The 24,423-nt window shown below is 37.2% G+C and overlaps 1 protein-coding gene across 7 annotated transcripts in view; it reads right to left on the bottom strand.

The window, feature by feature from the left end:
- dcaf6 (ddb1 and cul4 associated factor 6) overlaps positions 1–24,423 on the bottom strand; it is a 31,452-nt gene that overhangs the window by 1,320 nt on the left and 5,709 nt on the right. The window contains exons 3-20 of one of the 7 annotated variants that reach the window (XM_007227814.4): positions 22,901–22,993; positions 21,789–21,974; positions 21,458–21,571; positions 20,688–20,823; positions 19,823–20,034; positions 17,455–17,548; positions 15,549–15,665; positions 14,373–14,726; positions 13,204–13,383; positions 9,370–9,429; positions 7,050–7,341; positions 6,353–6,450; positions 5,874–6,219; positions 4,871–4,912; positions 4,168–4,306; positions 3,632–3,788; positions 3,433–3,521; positions 421–526 (exon numbers count right to left, since the gene is read on the bottom strand). In XM_007227814.4, the coding sequence (XP_007227876.3) occupies positions 421–526; positions 3,433–3,521; positions 3,632–3,788; positions 4,168–4,306; positions 4,871–4,912; positions 5,874–6,219; positions 6,353–6,450; positions 7,050–7,341; positions 9,370–9,429; positions 13,204–13,383; positions 14,373–14,726; positions 15,549–15,665; positions 17,455–17,548; positions 19,823–20,034; positions 20,688–20,823; positions 21,458–21,571; positions 21,789–21,974; positions 22,901–22,993 (2,815 nt within the window). The remainder of the gene's footprint in view (positions 1–420; positions 527–3,432; positions 3,522–3,631; positions 3,789–4,167; positions 4,307–4,870; positions 4,913–5,873; positions 6,220–6,352; positions 6,451–7,049; positions 7,342–9,369; positions 9,430–13,203; positions 13,384–14,372; positions 14,727–15,548; positions 15,666–17,454; positions 17,549–19,822; positions 20,035–20,687; positions 20,824–21,457; positions 21,572–21,788; positions 21,975–22,900; positions 22,994–24,423) is intronic. The other 6 variants (XM_022680598.2, XM_007227817.4, XM_007227815.4 and 3 more) reach the window with 6 other exon arrangements.

Genomic DNA, 24,423 nt, shown 5'->3' with positions numbered 1-24,423 from the left:
CCAATTTGGATGCTGGTTGTGTCCATATTCATTTATTTTTTTAATATTTCTGACTTTGTAGCAGCAGTTACTTCTGAATATGTGGATATCAAAGCTTTTTACATTATTCCAACCTCAAATATGACAGTACATACAGCATTAAATCTGGATGGATGGCTAGTAAGTTAAGGGTAAAATGGACAGAGATAGATGGTTCGCTGACAAGCTGGGTGGGTGGATTAATGATAGATAAATGAAATGGACAGCTAGACAGACAGTTTTTGGCACTTTGGCAATAGTGTTTTTAGATAAATCGATTTTTTTTTTTCGATGCATGGATGTATAAAGTGCCAATTGTAGTCAGAAAATTGATTAGTACATATTTTTCTTTATACGTTATCCTGTCCTAAAGCAACTGCTAACATGAAGTGAGCAATTCACCTGTTCGTATGTGATTGAGTGATGCCAGCATTCGTAGCATAAAGGATGCAGGTACAGTAATGGTGTTCCTTGTCTCTTCCAGCATCAGTTCATTACGAGCGATCACCTGCAAAAGAAGAAAAAGACTACTTACAAGTTGTCCTTTTTGTAGTTAATAGAAACTTATAGCTGAATAAGATTCACAGCAGAATGTTCTGTAATCTGTTAAAATCCATGCTGTTTCGGGGCCAAGCCAATACATTTTTCCCCATCTTTAACAGACAGAGAAAGATTAGCTAGCTTATTTTCTCCTAAACAGGTAAACACTGAGCTTCAGCTAAGGTGTTACCTAACTACTAGTTGTAATGGTCTTTTATTTTTCTTCTTCATTTTAACATTTGAGTGCTAATATTCATACTCGGTGGTCTGCATGCAGCTAAGTTATCAAGGAAGGGAGTATTTGAGATTGAAACATGCAAATGTAAACTGTTATTAGTCAGCTGTTGCTCCATATTGCCTCAATTTAGCTAGAAAAGTTTGTAAAAATGTACAATGCCAATGAAAAAGAGGATTGTGATAGCCATTTAATTTGCTTGCAGGCATTTAGTTCATTCCTGTCCCTTTAAAAAAAGCAACACAGTGGAGAAGAACTAATACTTTTATCTGGTTGTAAAGCAGCATCAGTTCCCTCTCTAATGTTCTCCCATATGTTACTACTGCCAATTCCCACCTACTAGCAAGTGCTGCTAATCTATTAGGCAGCTGAATAGACTTTTACATACAGAGAAAAGGACTGTTCAGCTAAATCTACTTTAGTATAAAAAAGTTTGACAAATATAAAAGTGTAGCAGTTGATATATACACAGGTTCAACTACCCCACAGTTCCTCTGTGCAATGTGACACTGTTTAGCAGTCTGTTGGAATGTGTCCAGTACTGGGAGTTCTGACAGAGACAGAGTCTCATTAGAGGGAGAAGTCCCAGCTGGCTCCAAGTCTAACTGTAGTCAGCTGTTCCCTGAGCTGAAGAGGCATGCAGCTGCCTCTGTGTGTCTCAAACAGAGATCCAAAAAAGCTCCGCCCAACATGCATCCAACTGACTCCTCTCTCTGAACCCGATGGATCAGCCTCTGCTGCCCTCTACTGATTATAAAAAAATATACGCTGGACAAGCAAGTGAAAAGCAGCTAGTAACTTGGTATATATAACTGAATGATGAAACTTGAATGATATTACAACTGATAAGCTTTTAATTAAGCATAATTATATTCCTTAGTGTATGTTACTGATGTAACTTCATCATATATGAATTAATATATATGATAAAAGCTGCTCAATCATGTGCACTAAAATGATAAGCTGCTGAGAGCATGACATTTTACAAATGAAATATAATATATATTACTGATAATCAGTGATGGTTTGGAGAGCCATGTTATCTGCTGGTGTTGGTCCACTGTTATATTAAGTCCAAAGTCAGTGCTTCCCTCTTCTGACAATATTTATGGAGATGCAGACTTCATTTTTCAGCAGGACTTGGCACACTGCCCACACTGCCAAAAGTACCAATTGGTCTTATATAATATTCTAATTATCTATGACTCTGATTTTTGGGTTAAGCCATAATAATCAACAATAAAATAAATAAGATGCGAAAAAAGTGTCACATTTTGAACTGAATTACTGAAATAAAGTAACTTTTCAATGATATTCAAATTTTTTGAGATGCACTAGTATAACCGAGTGTGTGATACTGATGTAACTTGCCACCTTATAACTTTATCGACATCATCGTCATCAGAGTCTTTAAATAACTTGTCCAAACTTTCAAAATTTTGGTCCAAACAAACAAAAAGCCATTGTGAAAGGTGCTGTGAACCATGATCTAACTTAAACACCAAAATTTGGTCCAGATAAACTGAACCTTTATAGTATGAAAGCACTTTTATTAAATGGTTTGGACTTTAGGACCAATTACAGGAAGTTAAAACTTGGTTTGAATTCTGGTCTGAACTTGCAGGCGTGTTTTATATATAAGTGAATGATGTGAGAATGACCTGTCTTACACTGATGTCACTGAGCAGCATGTAACAGTAACAGTATGTTTGTATCTAAGCATATGTAACAGGATCTGCTTCTTGTCACACAGTGGTGAAGCCGCATATCCTGCTTGATAAAAGGCCATGCTCTGAACCAGTTCACCCAAACAAAACCCTTTCATCACTAGAGAGTGAAGTACGGCACATTCTGTACCATAACAAAGTACTTGTGCTAAATTTAAATACCCTCCGTGTCCGGGCATCTAGAGCACCAAACAGAGACATAGGGGTGGAGCTAGAAATGGTAAGAGCGTTGACTTGTCAAGGGCAACTGCAGCAAAATCATTAGAAACCCTTCTTATACAGTGAATTAATCAGGGCAGGGATAGATCTACATTAGAATTAGTACCAGTATTGTTTAATGGACAGTTGGCACTTCCTTGGAAGCTCTAAAAACATCTAGCCTAAACCACAACACAGTCTTTATTCTATGCTATAGTCTAAATATGGTAAGGATACTATAGATTTCCAGAAGCTGAGTTGGTAACCATAATGTTGAGTGATCAGCTGAAGCATGTTCCTTAAGCAAAAAATACATGAGAGGGAGTGCTATAATTTGTAATACTGGCACTGCTGTGCTGCAGTTGTAGGCACGAGGCCCCAGGCCGAACCTTGAGTGTATTTTTGCGATTATACCACAGTTTCATTATCAATGCTTTTATTGAAAGATTTTGAGTTAAAGAGGAGGAGAAAATATGATCTGTTTGGTTATTAAAACTCAGTGAGTTAAAATATTATAATTGCTTTTTGTAGCTGCGCAGTTTGGCTTGTAAGCGCTGCATTGCTGCGTTTCTAGGTTACCTGTATGTGGCGGAGTAATACATGGAGATCTTTGGTTACAGTGCATTACTGGCTGATAATGTCACATTGCAGGGTCGGAACTAACTGTGGTTTAATAACATAAATACAGTAATTATAGATGAATCTTTACTGTACCTCTTCAGCAAGGTCTCTGTTAAACGATGGGGACTGCTCCAGTGGTGACCAGAGTTTGATGTCATAATCGATGCCGGATGAAGCAAGAACTGGCACAGAGCAGATACAATATAAAGTCAGGTACAATCATGTATAAACATTTTACATTTTCTTTTTTCATATAAATAAAATAAATAAATAAAAAATAATAAAAACTCACTGGGATCGTAAGGGTGAGGTTGTAAGCAGTTGACCACATGATTGTCAGCCTCCAGCAGCATCAAGTGTTCTCCCGTGTGCCTGTCCCAGATGAAGATGTGGCCGCAGTCTGAGCCACTCATGACAAAGTTATTCCCCCAGAAGCACGACTCCTTTATCTGCAGCACAGAGGAGGTGAAGTGTGTGAATCTATAACTCCCATAAATACATCACTTACATTTATTATTTAGTAACATTTAATGCACTAAACATTTTATAGCAATGCTGCACGATACAGACAAAATGTATGGTGTGCTTAAAGCTTTTGGATGGATGATGTGATACAGTGGACAGCATATAACATTCCTTATAGATAATAAAACGCGAGAAAATCTATAATTTGGTTTAAATACCTTTCCATTTAATTAATATTAACCTTGTAATAATAACCATTTGCTTTATGTAAAAGTTTTGATCAAGCCTTGTTCCATTCTTGCACCATTCCTCACTCTTGCATCCTATAACTGGAACAGTTCTAATCCTCTGGTTGGTGCTCACCATTGTCCTGGAGTTACGGTGGCCCTTGTACATCATTTTGACTAAAGGTCTTCTGATGTTCTGCGTCTCGCTCTCCTCCATCTCACGCCTCTCCTTCCTTCTGCGGAACAGCTCCTGGATGCGAGCTGCTGCCGAGCGCCTATGGACACACGTCAGACTTGGAACTCGGAGGAGAATCAAGACTCATTGGCTTATACAAGCCAACCAGGCTAACATGCATTTTAACCCATATCCCCTTATGTTAAACATTCTGCCATTTACAAAACAGTCAAAAAGACAAGAAAAAAAGTTCAGCACCAAATCAGTTGTGGTGCTGTTTTCACACTGAACTGAGTAATACTTCAAATGAACAGTTAAGGATCACTCAAACCAACATGATTGATGCATCAATTCCTGTAAATCTGATTAAGATCAAGAGTTTTGTTTAAACACACATGCGTAGCACTCATTTGCTGGGTTAGTCATTGATTGAAGTGTCATTAAAAACCTACCCACACATTTTCTAGGCACACTCAGGCAAAAAGCAATACAGTTAACTTAAAAAACAATGAGCACTGAGCACATCTGTAATACCACTTCCATGTTAAACACATTATCAAACATTTTCATTTTCCAATTTGTGATAAAAAAAAAAAAAATCAACAGACGTTCCACCCCTTGCAGTTAGATGATTTTAGTAGCACATAGACAGCCTTTACAATACCTGATCATCCTTTCACCTACTGAAGAACCTCTGAAATTAAATCTAACAAGAACAACATAAAATCTTGTTTATCTTTATGAAATATATAATATTATTTAAGATGCTCATTTATTTTTAGGAATGCACCAAGATGGAATGTAAGAGTTGATACCACACTGTTGTAGCTAATAAACTATAAACAGTCAAGTAGAAATATTAGAACACACCATACAACTAAAATAACCCCAAAAATAAGGAGTTACACACATAGATATTTGATCTTATTTGGATTTAGTAACATATGTAAACATAAAAACGTATACAAAATAAAATTATTTTAGAATAAACGTGGGTTACAATTAGAGTAAATGGGTTACAAATAAAAAACATTTTCTTTCTACAGACTAAATATTATTATTATATGAATAAATCTTTATACTTTCTTTAACTCCTTTTTCTGTCCAAGTGTGGCTCTGTGCACAACAATTGTGCTAATGCTAACTAATAGCATGCAATAATTTATTCAGTACTCAGTATGTAATTATATTATCAAAAATACAGATATACATATATTGTGATTTTTTTTTATATTTAATTTTAGGGCCACATATGTTTCATCTTCAAAAAACACAAACATATGCATAAAATCTTAGTAAAAGAAACTTTGGTAAGAGTAGGATCTTAAAACAGAATTGCTATCCAGTGATTTTTTGGGTTTTAAACACCAAATTAACCACTGCCTGCCAGTAGTGGTAGTTTAGGTAAACTATCTTCCTGTAAACTATTGATGGATAACTAATCCACTGTTTATACAAATAAATACATATATAATTACTGATGGATTATACATTTCAGCTACCAATATGTTGTGCATTCCTATTTATCAATTTTTATTGTCTGTATTGTAGGCTGGGCTTTATAGAGACAGGATTTTATCATAATACTGTACATGACTGAGCTCTGTGAAATCTCCACATCACTCAGTATGGCACTATATTTTAACTTGACTAATGAAAGCCCATACCTCTGTCCCTGAGCTCCTCTGTACCTGGCTGAGGGGATGAGGATTGGATCGTCATCGCTGTCGTCTGAGTCTTGGTGACTGCGGGAGGGTTGTGCGGGCCCCTGAGTACCCTCCCTGGCTGCGTCCGTCCTCCTGCTCCCCTCGGTTGACACTGAACCTGCTGCTGGCAGATCATCTTGGCCAGCCGGACTCTCCGCAGCCCCTGAAGAAAGGCCCCCTGTGGCGGGACCTTGCAGAGGTGTGCTGCCCTCAGAGCTGCCGGAGGCTTTTTCTGTGCTGCTGTCTGCACTCTCACTCTCTTCTGGGACTGTCGCAGGCCTGCCGGCTGCTACCGGCCCTGCTAATACTGCACAGGGGTGAGAGAGGAGGTGTGTGAGCTTGCTAGCTACAGCACAAATAAATCCCACAAAAAATCATGTACTGTTTCTTAGCAAGAACAGTGAAGACAGATGGTTTAAATGACTACTGCAGTGGCTCACCCTGCTCTGGGCTCCTTTCTGCAGGTTCTTGGCTCTCTAAAGTCTCAACAGGTTTCTGTCCTCCTCCACTCACTCTGGAACCAGACCCTGGAGTACTCCTGCACAGTGACACACACAGACCCACACAGTTATACAAACACAATTACTAAAAAAATCTAATCAATAATGCACTGTTCTCTAGAGTACTGTTTTACTGAGCAGCATACAGACTATTTTTTACGGAAGCATTTTTAGTTATAATTTTATAGATTTTTACAATTGTGCTAAATACATATGTTAAACTATTTTATACATTTTTGCCTTTTTTCCCTTGAAATTGAACACCCAAATATTGGGCATTTGGGCCGTCTGGATGTGTCTCATTATTTCATTGTTTATTATTTTTAAATGTTTTTACCATATGAAAAAGCTTGATGCTTTTTCAAAGTTTTTCAAAATGTGGATTGCTAGAAAAAAGGAAGGAAATTTAAGGAAAAACACAAGTTCGGTGGTCTTATTAGTGTGTGTGTGATGCTTATGTGATCATTTGAATAATGAATAGTTAAGTATCTATTCACAAAATATGAATATTCATATTGTAACTTTCCAGAATATTTAATATTAGAAAGAATTCAAAGTTAAAAGCTGAAATTCTAAGCTTTTAAATGGTATACTGTTTGTGTGCTCTGAGACTGGTGTAGATCAGCTGCTTCCTCACCACTCATCAGTGAAGTCCAGTTTGATGGTGCTGGTGGTGGTACCCTCAGTGCTGTAGTGCAGGCTGAGGACGGGTTCAGCTGTGCTGGACGTTGGAGCCGTGCGAATGGGACATGAACCTCCTCCTCCTCCTCCTCCTCCTCCTCCTCCTCCTCCTCCGCTCCCGCTGCTGCCTGAGCCACTGGGGGTCGCTGGGGCTGCTGGAGACGAGGCCAATTCTCCAGCCACAGCACACGCCTCGCTGAGAGTTTTTTGCATATCACTGCATACGTTCCCTGATGCTTCAGTGCTTCCTAAAATAGAAAATGAGAAACAGAGACGGCGAGAGGTGAGAAGCTGAGAACTGGGATTCTTTCTGTTCAGCAGCTAAAACTGTAAACAAAAAGCAGGATTAAAGGGCCAGAACACTACATTTTTTATATTATTTAAGGTCCACTTATGATTGTTTTTAATTCATAATCCAAAAAAATTCTCATAGAGATTAATAGACAAATTTCTTTCTAACAATTATTATAAACAGTATGTTTTAATGATGTGCCATTAAAAGAAAATATATAATAATATAAAAACTTTGTAGGCACCATAAACAAATTACATGTTTTTGCAAGTAAAATATGTACAAAAGTGTTGTGAAAAAAGGCATAAAATTGTTAAATATGTATGTATGTGTCATGTTTTATGTTTTATGAAGTGAAATATGCAAACTTCTGCATGTACTAAAAAAACAACAACAAAAAAAGACAATTATGATTTAAATGACATGGGTTTATGATGCTTATCGATGATGCAGTTATCTGGTTCTGAAGACAAGAGCTTCAACATCATGTACTAATGGTGTTTATTTTACATTACAGTAGCACCTATTTAACATCTTACTGATACCCTGTCATAAAAATAGGAACTCTCCAGAGAAACTGATAGAAGAAGTGTAAAAGGAACAGAACTGGAACATGCAGTTTGCATTTCAACACACTGCTGCAAACTGTGATGAGTCAGCAAGCAACATACAGACAGAGAAGGATCATTTCAAGCAAGACATGCTGGTTAATAAAACACAAATATCCAGAGCACAAATGATCAGGCGAATCCTGAAGCTTTACATCACATTACATGACATTACATTAGCCTCCTGAAACTTGGCAACTAATATGTGTACATAAGTTTGAAATGTATGTATGTATTGGGCACCATTTGTGCAAGCTGAATAAATCCTACTATATTGCTAAAAGGATATGATGGGTCTCAATTGTTGGTGTGGCCAACTGGACTTTTTTTTTTTTTTTTTTAATCATGTTAATCACTGCTTTCATATTGTATGGCAACAAGACTGGCAAATGAGCAATTTTGCAGACATTTTGTCTTTGTTGCTTGTTCAAAATGAAAAAACTTTAATTTTGTAGGATTTCAGAAATGTACAGCAATTTTAATCCTTTAAAAACACAGTTTTTTTATTTATTGTTTTCTATGGTGGACAACAGGACTTCCTGTCTCTTCTTACTCACATTTTTACCTAGTTTCCATAATCTAGTAAGACCAAAGGGTTTTAAAGGCCTGGACAGTAGTGCAGGAAGGTAAAAGATAAGATGACGACCCATCATCTTTCTAGGAATCTGAGCCGAAGCCTCTGATCTTCTGGTTACTTCAAACAACCAGGTTTTGGAAAAATATATAGCACACAAATCAGAATGTGCTCATCTAACTTTTTATATTGTTAAAATGGAAAGATTTTTTTTTTAACCAAAAAAATCCACATAAAAATGAATTCAATACCATTACATAACCCCTACATTCATAGACCAAACATCATGTGTCCACTACAAGGGCATATGATAAAATAATAAAAAATATATAAAAACAAGTTTTCCTTTGTCTCATGAAGATTATGAATATGGATGACCGAGAAAAAGTGGGGTGATGGGTAAGAGTTGAATACTACCGATGAAAGGAACCGAGCAAACCCATCCAAGAATACTTCTTTCTGATTGGGAGGTAAGTAAGGCATGGAGAAAGTCCATAGCTCCAAGAATATGAAATACACCCAATAGGGTATGGGCAAGGCAAAGACTAATAACAACAACAACAACATTTGCCTAATCTACCTACTAAGAAGCCTGTGAGTGTAAAGTATCTGCTCATTGACCCATGAGGTTTTGGAAAAAGCTTCTGCAGCAGAAAGCCCATTCTCACTCTGAGGAACTGGCGGAGGACATGGTTATGCATGCAGAGTAACGTAGCTGCACCAATCAGATCTGCCACACTGACAAAAAGATACTAGAAAAGAGGAAGGGAAAGAAAGTGGAGAAAGGGGAAGAATGACGCACCCTGCTGCTCATCCAGAGTCATGGATCCGAGCTGCTTGTTTACCACAGATGAGGGGGAATCTGGAACACACAAAAATATGTACTAAACAAACAAACAAAGGAGATACAAAGAGTAAAGGAAGGCCTGACCGAGATCTACACACTACCATCAAACACAGCAACACCACTGCAATGCAGGCAGGTTCCAGCAAGTGCCCAGCAGAAAAAAACATTACACACATCCATCAGCTAGGAAGCCTTGATTAAGGACTAAAGGCATTCACAAACAGAGCATTTTCATGTTTAATTTGCCGCCATTTAATTTTGATCAGGTGTGCTAGAAAGATTTAAAACCCTTTAAATATAGTATGCATAGTATGTGATTCTTAAAAACAACAGGCCAGGTATATACACACACCAATCAAGCATTTAATTTACCACATCCTTGTTTCTTCACTCATTATCCAAATTTTAAATCATATAACATAATTATAGACTGCATTTATTCTGTTTCTCTGCATACTTTATTTTTCTCCTTTCACTCTGTTCTTCATTGGTTGGGACCACCACAGAGCAGCTATTATTATGTGGGTGGTGAGTCATTCTACACAATACAGTTACACCAGCATGGTGGTGTATGAGGTGTTGGTGTTTGTTGTGCGGGAATGAGTGGATCAGACACAGCAGTGCTGCTGTAGCTCTTAAACACCTCAGTGTCACTGAGAGATACAGATAACAGAGCTTCTGTCTCTGACTTACTTTATCTAAAAGATGACAGTGCAGCTAGCTGCGAGTTTATAACAGTGGACCATGAGTGGACACAGTGTGTTAAAAAAAAAAAAGATAATGGATGTAGAAACAAGAGGTGGTCATAAATGTTATGCTTAATGGGTCTAAAGCACACTTATAAATTCAACAGTAAGCTTAACAGAAACAGCATTGAGGGAACACTTTGCTCATTCACAAGCAATTACAAACAAGTATTACTATTTACTTAACTATCTGCAAGAAATGTGCCACAAGTGCACTTTTCCCATCATCTGCATGTGTCGTTCTGATTAATAAACCACAATATTAGGACCATGACTGATTAGGACCTGAATGATTCTGATATGCTAAAATGCTTTGAAACATGTTTATCTAACAAGCAAGTCTTTATACATAAAAACATAAAAACACAACTTCCACATCCTGAGAGGTATTATAGAGGACATTAATACACAATGGCTTAAAACAAGGCCCAGCAAGACCAATTAAAATACTTGATATAATGACAAAGTACAGAAAAACCGTGCACCAATTAGTGAAGAGTAGAGAAGCTTCAGAACATCCAGATGAAAGAAGAGAATGCTGCCTGGAATATGACGGCATAAGAAAAAGACAGGCAAGGCCAGAAGGTTCATCATTGAGGCACGGACTACAGGAGCTTCAGTCACAAAGACTCAACAGGACCAGCGATGTCTGCATTTAATTCTATGAAGTGTTATGTTTTAATGTGACATGTAGAGTAGAAAGAGAAGAGAAGCTGAAAATGTCATTGAAGAAGATGCACAACTGTGCATTTGAAAGGCCGGCAGTTTAAAAAAAAAATCACTTGCACTTCTCCACAGACATGTAGAGAGATGTGATCTGGTCAGATGCAAGAATACGATTAAGGATGACTTGATTAAGTCCATGTATCAAAGCATTCAACTTTGCCCTGTGATGAAAGGGTTTAGTTCTTATGGCAGTGGTAACTTCCAGATAACATCAGGCTGAAAAAAAAACAGCTTGAAGATTCTCCACAAGGAGGCGCCATCAACACTCACTGCTGCACATTTTATTAAGTGGTGGAAATGAGCCCACAACATGTGCACCCAACAAGCATGGACTTACTAGGATTAATAGAATAATACAGAACAGGGCCTGCTGTCTTTCTCAAAATCATTTTAATTCTTTGATGTAAGATGTTAAAGATATTCCGTATGTAGAGGAAATTCATATCTGTGAATGGTCATGTTTATATCCTGTTTATAACCAGTTTGCAGCAACTTTTGCTATTCGATTGTGAGCGCCTGATGGATTCACATGATGAACGATTGGTTTTAACAGGAACCAAGTCTTGCAAGAGAACCACACTATTGCCACCATACAGGACTGTGCACACAAGGCATGGTACATGGATTCATCCAGCTGGTACCAAATTCTGACACTTCTACCTGTAAACTTCAGCAGAAATCAAGATTTGTCAGATCAGGCTCCGTTTTCCACTTACAAAGTTACACAGTCAGCAAAACACCAACTGAGGGATTATCTTTTAGAACTTGAATACTAACTGAAGTCCATTCTTTTAAAAATCTACATGTGTGTGCGTATATATATATATATATATATATATATATATATATATATATATATATATATATATATATATATATATATATATATATATATATATATAGAGAAATTTTTACACAGACAAAAAAAATCTTAGAGACTCAAAAAAGAACAATTTACTTCTCTGTAATGCATGTATTCTAAAGTAAGAAAATAGAAACGGATAGTCTAAATGTATACTACTGCCAGATACATATATAAAAATGAATGGAATGTACACGGTGCATATAGGTAAAGGTACTGTGGTGCGAGTGGGGGGAAAAAGCAGTGATCTGAAACTCAAAAGCCAGGCAACAAACCAGAGCAATGAGAGAAGAGAAAACAAGCAGAGGGGTGAGGTTAGGTGTAGGGTTGTCACTATTACATGGCTGAATTGAATTAAAAGATACAATTAGGTTCAAATACTTTTTACTTTAATTTCTTTTTTGTGTATTTATGTCTGTATTTGTCCACACCTATTTTGTTTGTCTTTGTAATTTATCCCTGTTTCTGTAAAGCACTCTGAAATTCCACACCTATTTCTTCTTAATGCAGCTGAAATAAGAGGTCATTTAATCTAGTAGCACTTTATTTTTTTTATGTTTTATTGATTATTTCAAAAAGGCCACTACTGTAATGGTGCATATTTATGTAGATAAATGGTAAATTCTGTACTTACTCTAAGCAAAAAAGGCAGCTTGGCAGTCATTTGGCCTTTTTAAGCAGAGACGTTAATAATGTGCAGACCAGCCACTGACTGAAATATGAATGCTCAACCCAGTGGCCTATCAGCTTGCTGGTTGTGCTAAGAGCTGTGGAGGGTGGGTGTTCTCATAAGGGATGCCAATGTTGTTGCAGAGATCTGTGCAAGTGCAGTAGTCCTAAAAATATAATCATGTTTATTTAGGTATTATTGAGCCACATGCTACAGACTATTCCTGAGGTTTTTACCATATTTAATTAGTGACAAGATCTAATTTTACAACTGTAATCAGACCTACCTTTTCTAGTATTTTGATCTTTCTCTATTCATACAAACGGTAGACTGGTCTTGCATGACTGGCGTTGCAAAGATGGCCGCCAAGTGAACCGACTTGCCTATAAGGACTTTGATTTAAGTGAGAGTAAAGAGGTAATTGCCTATTTCAACCCAGTAGCTTCATGTGTGCTGATTAAAAGTCATTAAACACTTTTTCAAAGCTGCTGAAGCACCACCTCATCTTCTCAAACTGCTACTAACATCATAAATCATAAATCGGAAAGTAGATTAAACATATTTGTTCAAATCAAGTTAACAAAGTACTTTATTTACAGTTGGTACATGGCCAACATATGCTCACAATTGTATGAGGTGTCCTAGTTCATCTGTTTAAAAGTCATTAAAATAATTAGCACCTCTTTTAAATTATATAAATATAATGAATAGTGACAGCCCTAGTTATGAGGAAAGGGGCTGGAGCAGAGCAAGGTTCATGGCTAGTGATTGGAACAGTAAGTAACCTGTTGGGGCGCTGGTCTCTGCAGCAGACCCCTGGGCTGGGCTTTCTGAGCTGGAGGCCCCGGGGGCTCTGGAGGCTCGAGAGGCTGGCCGCTGACCCTGCCCGGGGGGGTCAGCCAAGAGCAGCAGCCTCTGCAAACGCCTACACACTAAACTTACCGGCAACCTGTGGGGGCCATATTCTGACAGGAGAGCAGAGAAAGAAAGAGGAGGCCATATGAAGGGTGGAAAGAAAATGGGGGGGGACAGAAAATAAAACACAAGAAGGACTGGTGGGCAGTAAAATCCAAAACAAAAAATACATAAAGCAGCAGCATTGAACAGGTCCCACAGATGACCAGACTTTGCTGAATTAACCAAATCATGCAATAAACGCTCCAAACTATTCAAAACAAAGACACATACGACAACAAAGATACAATCTCTGACATACGCTCCCACATTCACATATTCCAGTGAAGATGCCATACAAAACAAACTTCTCTGAGAAAAAACATAACTAAAGAAGCCAGGCAAAATCAAGAGAAGGTCTCACAACATTAGAAGCTAACATTTTAAAAAACAAGAGTATGTCCACAATGGAAAAGAAGCAGCAAACATGCAGCGAAACAAAAGGTAGGTATAGAAAATATATGTGAATAATGTACGGTCACTTCAATCATTTTTGGTTTCATGCAGAATCATGGAATATAACCCATATGGAGATATGAAAGCGTTAAGAAAATATTATATTTTATGTTTATATTATATTTTAAATATTATATTTAATGTAACATTTGTTAAAATACCTATAAAGTGCAATTATAACATATAAAGTAAGTGCTTTTTTCAGTGGACAGATGGTTATTTCGATGCATAGCTAACTAAAATCTAAAATGTTAGAGGAGAAAATAACAAGTAAAGCAAGTCTTCATCAGCATCTAACATTGTAGAGTTAGTAGAGTTAGCTCATTAGCTCCTCTACAAAAGCCTGTTACCAATAATTTTTTTAGGAAAACAAAGCGCATCATTTTAATCACCATGTTAATGTGGTAAGCTCATCATTGGTGTTCAAGAACTGCAGAGTGTAACCTTTGACAAACTTGTTTTTAGCGTACATAAAACAAAACACACGCTACACTATAAATACAGAGAAACAACATAAATGTACTGTGAATCAGGGTATTCTTACCAGACAACACAGCCTCTGTGGAGGGGGTGGGTGTGGCCGAGCCAGTGGGCGTGACCTCAGCCTGGCTCTTTTGCTCAGAGTCTGGAGAAGAGACCAGAGAAGAGGAAGAGGCGGCGCTCTCCAGTGAGGAGGAGCTGGAAGGGGGCGGGGCTGTCACAGTGGAAGAAGAACCTGAGGAAGAAGAGGAGGAGGAGATGGATTTGGGGAGGGGCTCTGCAGTGGCTGGAGCTGAGGCAGGTGTGCTGGGAGCTTCAGGGGCAACTGCTTCCATTTCCATGGGGCCCTCAGCCCCCAAAGGCTCCTGAGAGGGGATCTCGGAGGCTTCGGCAGACCCCTCTGGCCGAGCTGCAGTACCTGCAGAAAAACAGAGAGCATGCTGTATAATTTTCAGTTATATGTGAAAGTTTAGGCACCCTTACCCAAATTATTTTTTTTTTTTACATTGAGTTATATTCATTTTTTTTTTATTATTATTATTGAGAAGTAACACAGTCGCATGCCAAAAGTCATGGGACAGGTATTAGTCTCCCATGAGTTTTGCCATGTCCTGGGGAAGCTAAAGAATCCTGCAGGAATAATAAAGGATATAATGATGTGGCCTGCAGTGAATGTGGATTTCTGCCGCAGTCATTGTATGTATGGAAAATTCTAGCCAGATGCCACCAGTCACCATCATTTCCACCCATCCCAACGGTGGATAGTATAGTATTGTGTTCCTATTACACGTGATCACTTCCTGTGCCAAGATTTTTGGCATGTCAGCGTATCTCTATTGTTTCTCAATAATAAAAATGCATTTTTTCTCCATTTTTAATAAAAAGCCCCCAAAAAATCACAAATATGGCCTGTGCAAAAGTTTGGACACACAGTTTTTATGATGAACATGTAAGTGGTCAGTACAGTTTAATTAATGACAATATTCACGATTCTATTCTTACAATATATGCTGAGAATAAATGTAATAAATAAATGGGAACAATAAATATAATCATAATGCTTACCACCTATTATTCCCAACCTTTACAAGTAGCCCTCTACTCTTCCTCTACTTTGCAGAGTTATGACTGTTCATGCCTTTAACTAAGAGGAACAGCATAGTTTCATTTTCACCGCGTTCTTCCAAAACGTGTTTTCATAACCAGGACTAATGGAAGCAGGGCAGTCTGTATGCGGTACCTCTGGGCCGAGTCTGTGGACGAGCTCTGCTGCTCTGGGCCTCGCTGGCCTCCTCAAACCAACGCGACAGCATGTCCGACATCCTCTGCATGAGAGACACGTTGGGGCTCTGTTCTCCTGCAGCAAAGAGAAAAAGATCTCAGCACTGCACCACAGAAGATGCTCAAGATGTCAGAATCACCCATAGGAAAACCCCTCAGATCTACGCTCTCATTTTTGGAGACAGTTCTACCAGAGGCTGGGATACAGAAGAGCAATCTCTTATCCCACTCGGAATAATAAACCCTGACTCTCACAGAGAAACTAACAAGTTCCTTCTAGACGGATCAGGCTTTATTGATATTCTGAAGAAGAACTACCAAGAGAGATTAAAGGTGCTTCGACACTCAGGGCAATACACTCATTATGAGGGATATGGGGGAGATTAGCAATAAGAGAGAGAATTCGGCTAGAAGTAGAGTGTGTGGGTGAAATATAAGTAGAACATATTAAGAACATACACAAATGACTCAAAGACAAGCCACCAATTTTGATTATCGTATAGCTAAGAACTGTGGCGAGGAAGTTACTGCAATTTCATTACATTTCATTAAATTCTGAAGCAGCAACAGCAATAATTTTGCAATAGAATGCCACCTTGAAAAATATATTCTGCAAAAATAAAGTGCATAAGACTATAGGGTGCCAGCCCAAGGCTCATCAGCATGTGAGGGCACCTAAGGCTATTCCTTCTGGTCCAAACTGACAGAAGGACTACTGTGGCACAAGTCCCAGAAGTTTAATGATGGTTACAGGAGGAATGAGTCACAACACACTGTAAATCACACTGTAAATAACACTCTGCTGCTTACGGGTCTGTGCAGCTGCAGGCCAGACACAATGCCCATGTTTACATGTATAAAAATAAATTATATAAAAGTTGCATACTTTTTTTCTGGACTTAAGTTTGTCTTTAGATTTAGGGAACAATACTACTTCATATAGCAAATGTGTGCCAAAATAAGCCAATCACAGGGCAACACAACAATGCATTTTTACACCACAGACTGAAGAACAGTATGAAAAATTAGACAGAAAAAATACTTATTCAATTAAAATGACAAAAAGAATCTCAGGATGTACAACAAGTCAACCTTAAATTGGACAGGCTACAACAGAAAAAAAAATGTTAAATTGAACTTCTGTCTGCAAAGAACAATAAAGACAATACATTTAAAAGAAAATAATAACGTTCTCAATAATCATGATTCTTATTGATGCACACATATGATGGGGTTACGATATAATATTAAATAGGCTGTAATATTTAAGCAAATCCTCATTAAATATTAAAAATTGTTGCTAAAACATGTGCATCCCTTCATGACCTTAATTTACCCATAACATTTTCTATAATGTGATAATGCACAATGTTTCAAAGCAGAAGTCTTTAATCTGGTTTTCAATTATGAATATGACAATGAGCTCAGTGTTCTTCAGTGAACTTTCTCATCACTACATCTAAATCCAGAAAAAGACCTTTGATTCGGCATGTGGTAGAACAGATACTTGCAGTATGAATGTGCTCCCAAAATCTGCAGAAATTGCATAAAACCACTGTGTCAACATTGATTTTGATCAAAGGTTTTTTTTTTACAACATCTTGTGGAATCCAGACCATGAAGAATTTATTCTGAGCTGTTCTGAGAGCAAATGAAAGCATTAACTAGTATTAGTATAATGCTCTTTATTGATTGCATATGTTATGTAAGAATTTCTTTTTATTTATTTCTATACAAATATAGTAAAACTCTTTTTTTCCTCCATGTTGTTTGTATTTATCTGTGTGCACTTCTCTCTGGGCTGGTGCGTGTATAATGTTTGGGTTGGTGGTTGGAATTGTGAGGTATGTGGCGTCTCATCTTACCATCTCGTTCTCTCTCGCTCTCAGGGCGGGCACGGGGTCCCGTGTCTGACCAGTCTCCCCTCAGACGCAACCGCTTGACCGGCGGCTGCCTCAGCTGTGGGGAACACACATCAAATCACTGTCAATCACTGTCAAGAGTTCTCCCAGGCCCTTTAATATGTCTCGCCACAGCCTCCACCCTGCTATAAGTCTCTCACTTCACCTCACCTGCTCCCTCTACACAGCCTTCAGCACGTCACAAATCACAATTAAGAAACTAGAGCTAATTAACAATGTCTAGGGGCAGGAAAAACATTGAAGCTTTGATCTGAATGGCACAGAAAGTGCGTAGTCTGTCGGAGGACACCTTAAATGTGACACTTATTTGGATCCTACATGAGAGTGGAACTCTGTCCGGCCAGATGTCACACACACACACACAAACACATTACTCACTGATCAGCTTTCAGTCAGCACAACCTGAAACAACAGGCCAATACAAACCGAGCCATACATACTAAAGCACTGCAAGAACACCTTTAGTGCAACATTGGCCTGACCTCCCTGAAAACTAAGGTCATAGAAAATAATAATAAAATACTAATCTTCAAAAAGAAGTCAACCTAAAAATATTGTGCATTCCAGGAATACTGATAATTATGATATACTGCCTAAGTCTAAAAACAACTACATTCAAATTTTGTCAAAACGTAAAAAAAATTGAGATATGTTTTGCATGACTGCTAATAAGATATGCCAGATCATATTAAACTACTCTCCTGCAGGGTGCGTCCAGTAGCTAATGATTTCTTCGCTTCAGTGGTGTCACAGTACTCAGGTCAGTGTTATTTGTAATCAAAGCAGCCACAGCTCAACAAAATCATTTTTGGCTGCACTCACTATAAAACTAACACTAAATCTTACCTACATATTAATCATCAAATTCTAAAGCTCATTATAAAAACTCCTGTTTGCATAAATGGAACAGACAGAAACTAAAGAACCCTCATAAAAGGAACTCCATCATTTCAATGCTTCCTATATTCCTCTAAAGGAACCTGGCAGTTCCAGATAGTTTCCATAGGTATTTACTGATGCACCAGAGCAGAAAACGGAAAAAGAAGCAAGAGATCCCAGGGCTTCTCTTCTCTCCTCTCTTTGGCTGCCATTGTGCACTACAAGTCTATTTCTGTCACAGCAGTGGAACACAGTCTGCGTCTGAAGCTCTATTTGGAAAAGAATGTGAGCGTGGGGGATCCGGACACCGCTGAACACACTGAGCAGCAGCTGACAGAGGGGCCTGGATCAGTGACCCAGCACATTTTACACCTCTTCCCTTTTTTTTTTTTTTAGACCCTCCAACATCACCAGCTCTTCCATGGCTATCGCTCAAACCCAAACAGTCTGATAGAGGGCCTACAAGGTTGCATGATACAAGAAACAGGCTACAGACAAGCACTTACATTTAGATTTAAATATTTTTTTAAATACATATATATATATATTAATAAGTAAGAAATATTGCAAATGCATTTTTCTCAGATGTGTTTTTATTTTGCAGAGAGTGATGGCATATTAGCACATATCAGCATTTATCAACCTAGTTATTAGCTTTTTTGGTTGCAATGGTTATTACATAACCAACTAGCATTTTAAATTTAAGAGTAAAATATGATGACTGAAGTCTTATCAGTACAAAGGGACTGAATGTGCAAAGTAGTCTTTTTCTTGTTTTTATCCTGCAAATTTTTCATGAAAATTAACCAATATAAAGCATGTTTTAATATTTATGAATTGACATAAGACATTTTAATAAAATTGACTAAACAGGACTATTACTCTTCCTATGGATTTTTCAGGACTATACATCATTATTGCTGTCTGTAATCTATGCAATTATTTTCCAGAGTAAAACAGTTGCTGTGTAAATTTTACATATTTTTTTTAAAACTCAATTAGAACGAAGACTAATAGCTAAATTGAACTAAGAACCTCAGCAGTAGTATAGTCTATTAGCCTTGCCATCCCTGGAATCAGACACAAATTGTATGAAGAGCATAAATATTAGGTTGTGCATCGAAATGAAACTATTTAGAGGATTAGTAAGCAGCAGCAGACTGCTTAATAAACACAAATTCATTTAGATTTAAGTTTTGTGGGAAATATTTGGTTCCCTAAGCTGAAATTGCCATTTTAATTGGTTCTGTCATACAGTTTGCTTGACTGTCTGCTTGCTTATGCCTATAGATCAGTTCAGGACACGCGATAATATAGAGATATAATAATAAATATAATATTATACTGATGATAAAAAAATAGCTCCTTCTATTTACAAACAGTGACAACAAGTTCTGCACCCCCATAAATTACATTTACTCATGCTTCTCACCTCCTCCCTCCTCTCCTCAGACGGACCCTTGAGCTCTCGGGCCTGGTCATCCTTGGGGTCAAACAGGTAGATGTAGTCAGAGGAGTAGCTGACCAGGACCTCCTGTCCATCTCCACTGTAGCATAATGATGTCACGCGACACGACTTGTTGGACAAGTGGGCAGGGACAAATCGTACACACATGCCTGTCGTCCCTCTGCCCATGTAATTACCTGTAAACAAAAATAAGAGGAATAAAAGAAAGATTTAAATTGTTTTTAGATTTAAACGCACCACAAGAATTTCTCCACTCATTCGTTCAGTTCTAAACATGCATTAAAAGTTATTTACTGATAATGTGCCATCACTGTCTTGTCGAGCTGAGGCCGTATACTTTCTCAGCTGGCATTTTAGCATAGGTTACCTAACACTAACATGGTAGCTAAATTTTACACAATTAAATTGAAGGTTCCTGTATGATTTCATGTATGTTTTTAGAACAAATGTTTTAATAAGTTTACAAGTTGCACATAATAATAATGTGAAGCTTCTTTAAACAGATTTATCAGTGACACTTGACCTTTTCCATTGTATTTCAACTCATAAAACCAGCCTCAGTCAATCTGCCTCAAGGTGGTTTGTTAAACATAAATAAAAAGTAATCCTGAAATAGTAAAGTACCAACTATGGTGTGAAATAAATCATAATTTCTGTTTAGCCATAAACCCTTATTAATATTGCAAAACATGCATTTCAGTAAAGTATAAAGTAATAAAAGTAACTGAGGTTGATTTGAATGGACCAGTTCTCAAAATCAATTAACGGCACTGCTGTCATACACTCTAATAGAGATGAATGTTATTCATACAGCACAAAACGTTCTCACCCGTAGCTCTTGTGCCAAGCATTCGTCTGTCGTAGATTCGAACTGAGCTGTCAGAACATCCCACAGCAAGGTAATAGGGCACCAGAGGAGAAATGGATATCGAGGTAGCAGCTCTCCGGCAGTTAATCAAAATATCCTAATTTTGGAAGAAAGGGACAAAGGAAAACAGAACGGAAAAGAGTAAGGGAGGATACGAGAAATTGGGTTAAATATGTAAATGTCAATGGCAATTTTTTAACACCACTGTCTGTGCCAGATAAGTGAGGAGACTGTGTCCTTTGTTTAAAACCTAGAAAAGAACAACATTTCCAGAAAGGGAGAAAGTAGATAGTTTTTTTCTTTCTACAAATGGTAAATCAATCTAATTAATAATGCACAAGACTCGAGTGAGAGTACAAAAAAAAAAAAAAACACTAATTGATTTCTTTGTTGATGTGTGGGGGTAAGGGAAGCATTCACTGAACATGAGAGAGTCAAATTAGCATTTAACTGTAACAGGGCATGTTTTCTTCCCAGGCACTATGAAGTAAATGTAGAAAAATCACATAGGCTTAGGTGGACTATATGTGCCAATATGTGGTTGAGAGAGAATGTCTGACTGGACAGTTAAGTGAATTTTGTATGAGAAACATACATTTAAGTGAATGCATTCTCATACAAAAAGTAAAAATGACTATATGATGTAAAATGACACATAATACAAAAAAATTATGCAATGTCAATATGGATAACTTTGTAGTAATCATATGGAATAGACATAATCTTCTCACATCTTTACAGTCTTCTTTTGTGCAGCTAGTCTTCATGCGCAGATCGAACCACCGAACTGTGCCATCCTCACCACAGGATAAGAAGGTGTAGGGGTCATTTGGAACCGTCATTATCTTCAGAAAAATAAAAATAAGAGATAAAAATAAGAGACTGCTACATTTGAGACAATACTAACTATTCACAGTAATAAAAATGACAAAGCATTCAATTTATGCATATCAAAGCTGAAGCCTGTTCTACAGCTTTCATAATATTTTCTTATTTTATCCTTTCATATTGCTATAACAGCAAAATCTAAGCATCTTAGCAACACTGGTACTATCTACAAACCTCATAAGCAGTTCCATAGTGGCAGGTGAACTGGCACTGCCTGTTGATGTCTGCGCTTTTTTCCGTGTGAGTGTAGTAGATGATGCCGTCTCCTGAGCAGGACACAATCTGCTGATCGTTGGTGAGGGGCATGAATTTTGCGCTGAAGATGTTGGCCCGGTGACCCGAACGAATAGTTGTTTTAACCTGAGGAAAGCATGGTGAGAATATGGATTAAATAATGAAACGAAAATTACTCTGAATATTTATAGTTATCTATAATACAGTATCTCCATTTTTGTTGATATGTACTTTTTGACATAACATAAATCTGACAGTTGTATTCCTACATTACATTTAATTTTTTTAATGAATAGGCAAATAGGAATACCTTCTTCGAATAAATCTATTTATGTTAGATTTTCATTTTTTTTCTTTCAATTTTCTCTCTTCTGTTAAGTTAGCACTTTAAATATACAAAGTTTTGCTAAAGGCTGCAACAATACCCTACATATGACAGTCCACAACAGTCAATAATGTTCATTCAGAGTTGTTTAAACAAACAAACAAAAATTAAAAGTTAAAAAAAGCCAGTTCTCTTCTACTTCATGTTAGTAGTTAAATAATGAATACTGATCTACACTATGTAGTAACTCCAGCAGAACTTAACGCTGGTCAAACACTGCTGAACAAGTAATCACTTGCAGGCTTTGATTCATGAAGCCTTACGAAGGTCATGTAAGAGCCTGTCATATCAATAAAGATCACTCCCAATAAAATAATTCTCTTACATCATCGTTCCTCCTCTGCTCTACTCAATAATCACACTCACACTACAATGTTGAGAGGTTGTGTATTTCCGGGGTTAAGAGGACTTTGTTGGGCACAAAACAAAGCAGAGGATATACATATATTTTTTTCTGTAGTAAAATTTGGTATAAAACAACCTATTGTGGCAAAAAATGGCAAAATAAATGCCATGATAATACACACAATATTCAATAACTAATCTAATTATTTTTACTGATAAATCACAATTAATTATTCCTAAGTCACAATACTACTTTGTGTACTAATAAATTTAAATTTTAATTAATGTGTTTAAATGTGCTTTGTTAACTCTGTATACTTACCTTCCTGTTGTATGGGTTTGTGATAACCAAATTGGTGTCATCAGATCCTGATAAGATGTATTCTCCAGTGTCATTCCAGGATATTGTGTTAACCTGTTTAAAACAGAGAGACAGACAATTTGTGACACTGATTTGACTTAGAATGGAAAAGCTGTGCCATAAAACCTATGCGATCTTATCAGGACCACAAAATGTAATAGCACATTCTGCTACTTCTAAACCTGTAGTCTGGACTTAAGCAGTAACACACACAAACACACCGGAGTAAAATGTACTAAAGCACAATGCAGTTATCAACTGAATCATGGATCAATAGTTCATTAACTCAACCTGCAGAAGCTGATGTACCCTGGTCCATTTCTAGCGCTGAAAATGTTTTGGACAACACATTTCTTTACACTGGAGTGATTCTGGAAAACGGCACAATAAAACTTTTCCTCTGAAACGTCCTCATGCTTAATTCCACTCACCACCTCATAGAATTTGGTATAGATGGCTGAAGAAGATGCATTTTTAAAGATGTTACACATTTACTACCATATAACGTAGAGGAGAGCAGCACACAAAGCAACAGCAAGTAGCAACTGAGAGATTATATGTTTGATCAAATGTTTTGGTCCAAGCTACGGTAAATGCAAAATAGATTAAGGCACTTTATGTAATAATTGGCAAAGAATCTGACAAACGAATTTCTTTACTGCTGGGGTGACTTGCACTTTCAAGCCAAAATACATAAACATATTAGGATTCAATTAAATTGAATTAGTCAATGCAAGCAGTGTCCAACACATTACTTTAAATCAAAAAGGAGGACAGCATAATAAACACAAAAAACACATTTTACATCTACGGTACATAAAAATTACATTTATACTTACTTATACTGAATGTATACAGAATTCCCCACTGCCCCTCTCCCCCATTGTGTGTTAAAATAAGTTACTGTGGTATCATTCAGTTAGTCACTGAGTCTGACTGAAGTGTTGATGACGGAAAACAGGCTGCTCTCTCTAAATGTGGAAAGGATGTGGTGAAACGAAATCTGAAACTTTATCCTCAGCCTGATGATAAGACAGACTTAGCCTTCACTATTCTAGTGCTTCTGTTTTTTCAACAGAACAATTCGCAGAGTTGTAAAATGTATTGTTAAATAATTTTACAATATTTTTAGGTATTTGTGTGACTATATTCTTGGCAATATGACAAAACACTGAGATAAAAACAAAAAAATATATAACCTAAAAATAAATAATCTAATGTAACAAAAAAATATTTATCAAAATATAAATATTTAATGCATACAAAAAATATACCCCAAAAATATTCTTTAGCTTTACAGTAAATAGCAAAACAACAAAAAATAGCCCACTTTCAAGACAGAATAACACTACTATCATGTTATGTTTCTTTTTGTTTCTTTGTTTTTTTTTTAATGTTGGTTAAAAAAGTATAATCGACATTTTTGTGTATAATACGATATGGCACAGCCCTACAACACACTATGTCTGTGTATAGGCAAGAAC

Source organism: Astyanax mexicanus, chromosome 11, assembly GCF_023375975.1.
Source record: "Astyanax mexicanus isolate ESR-SI-001 chromosome 11, AstMex3_surface, whole genome shotgun sequence".
NCBI classification, from domain to species: Eukaryota; Metazoa; Chordata; class Actinopteri; order Characiformes; family Acestrorhamphidae; genus Astyanax; species Astyanax mexicanus.
This window is presented reverse-complemented; position numbering and strand designations above follow the sequence as displayed.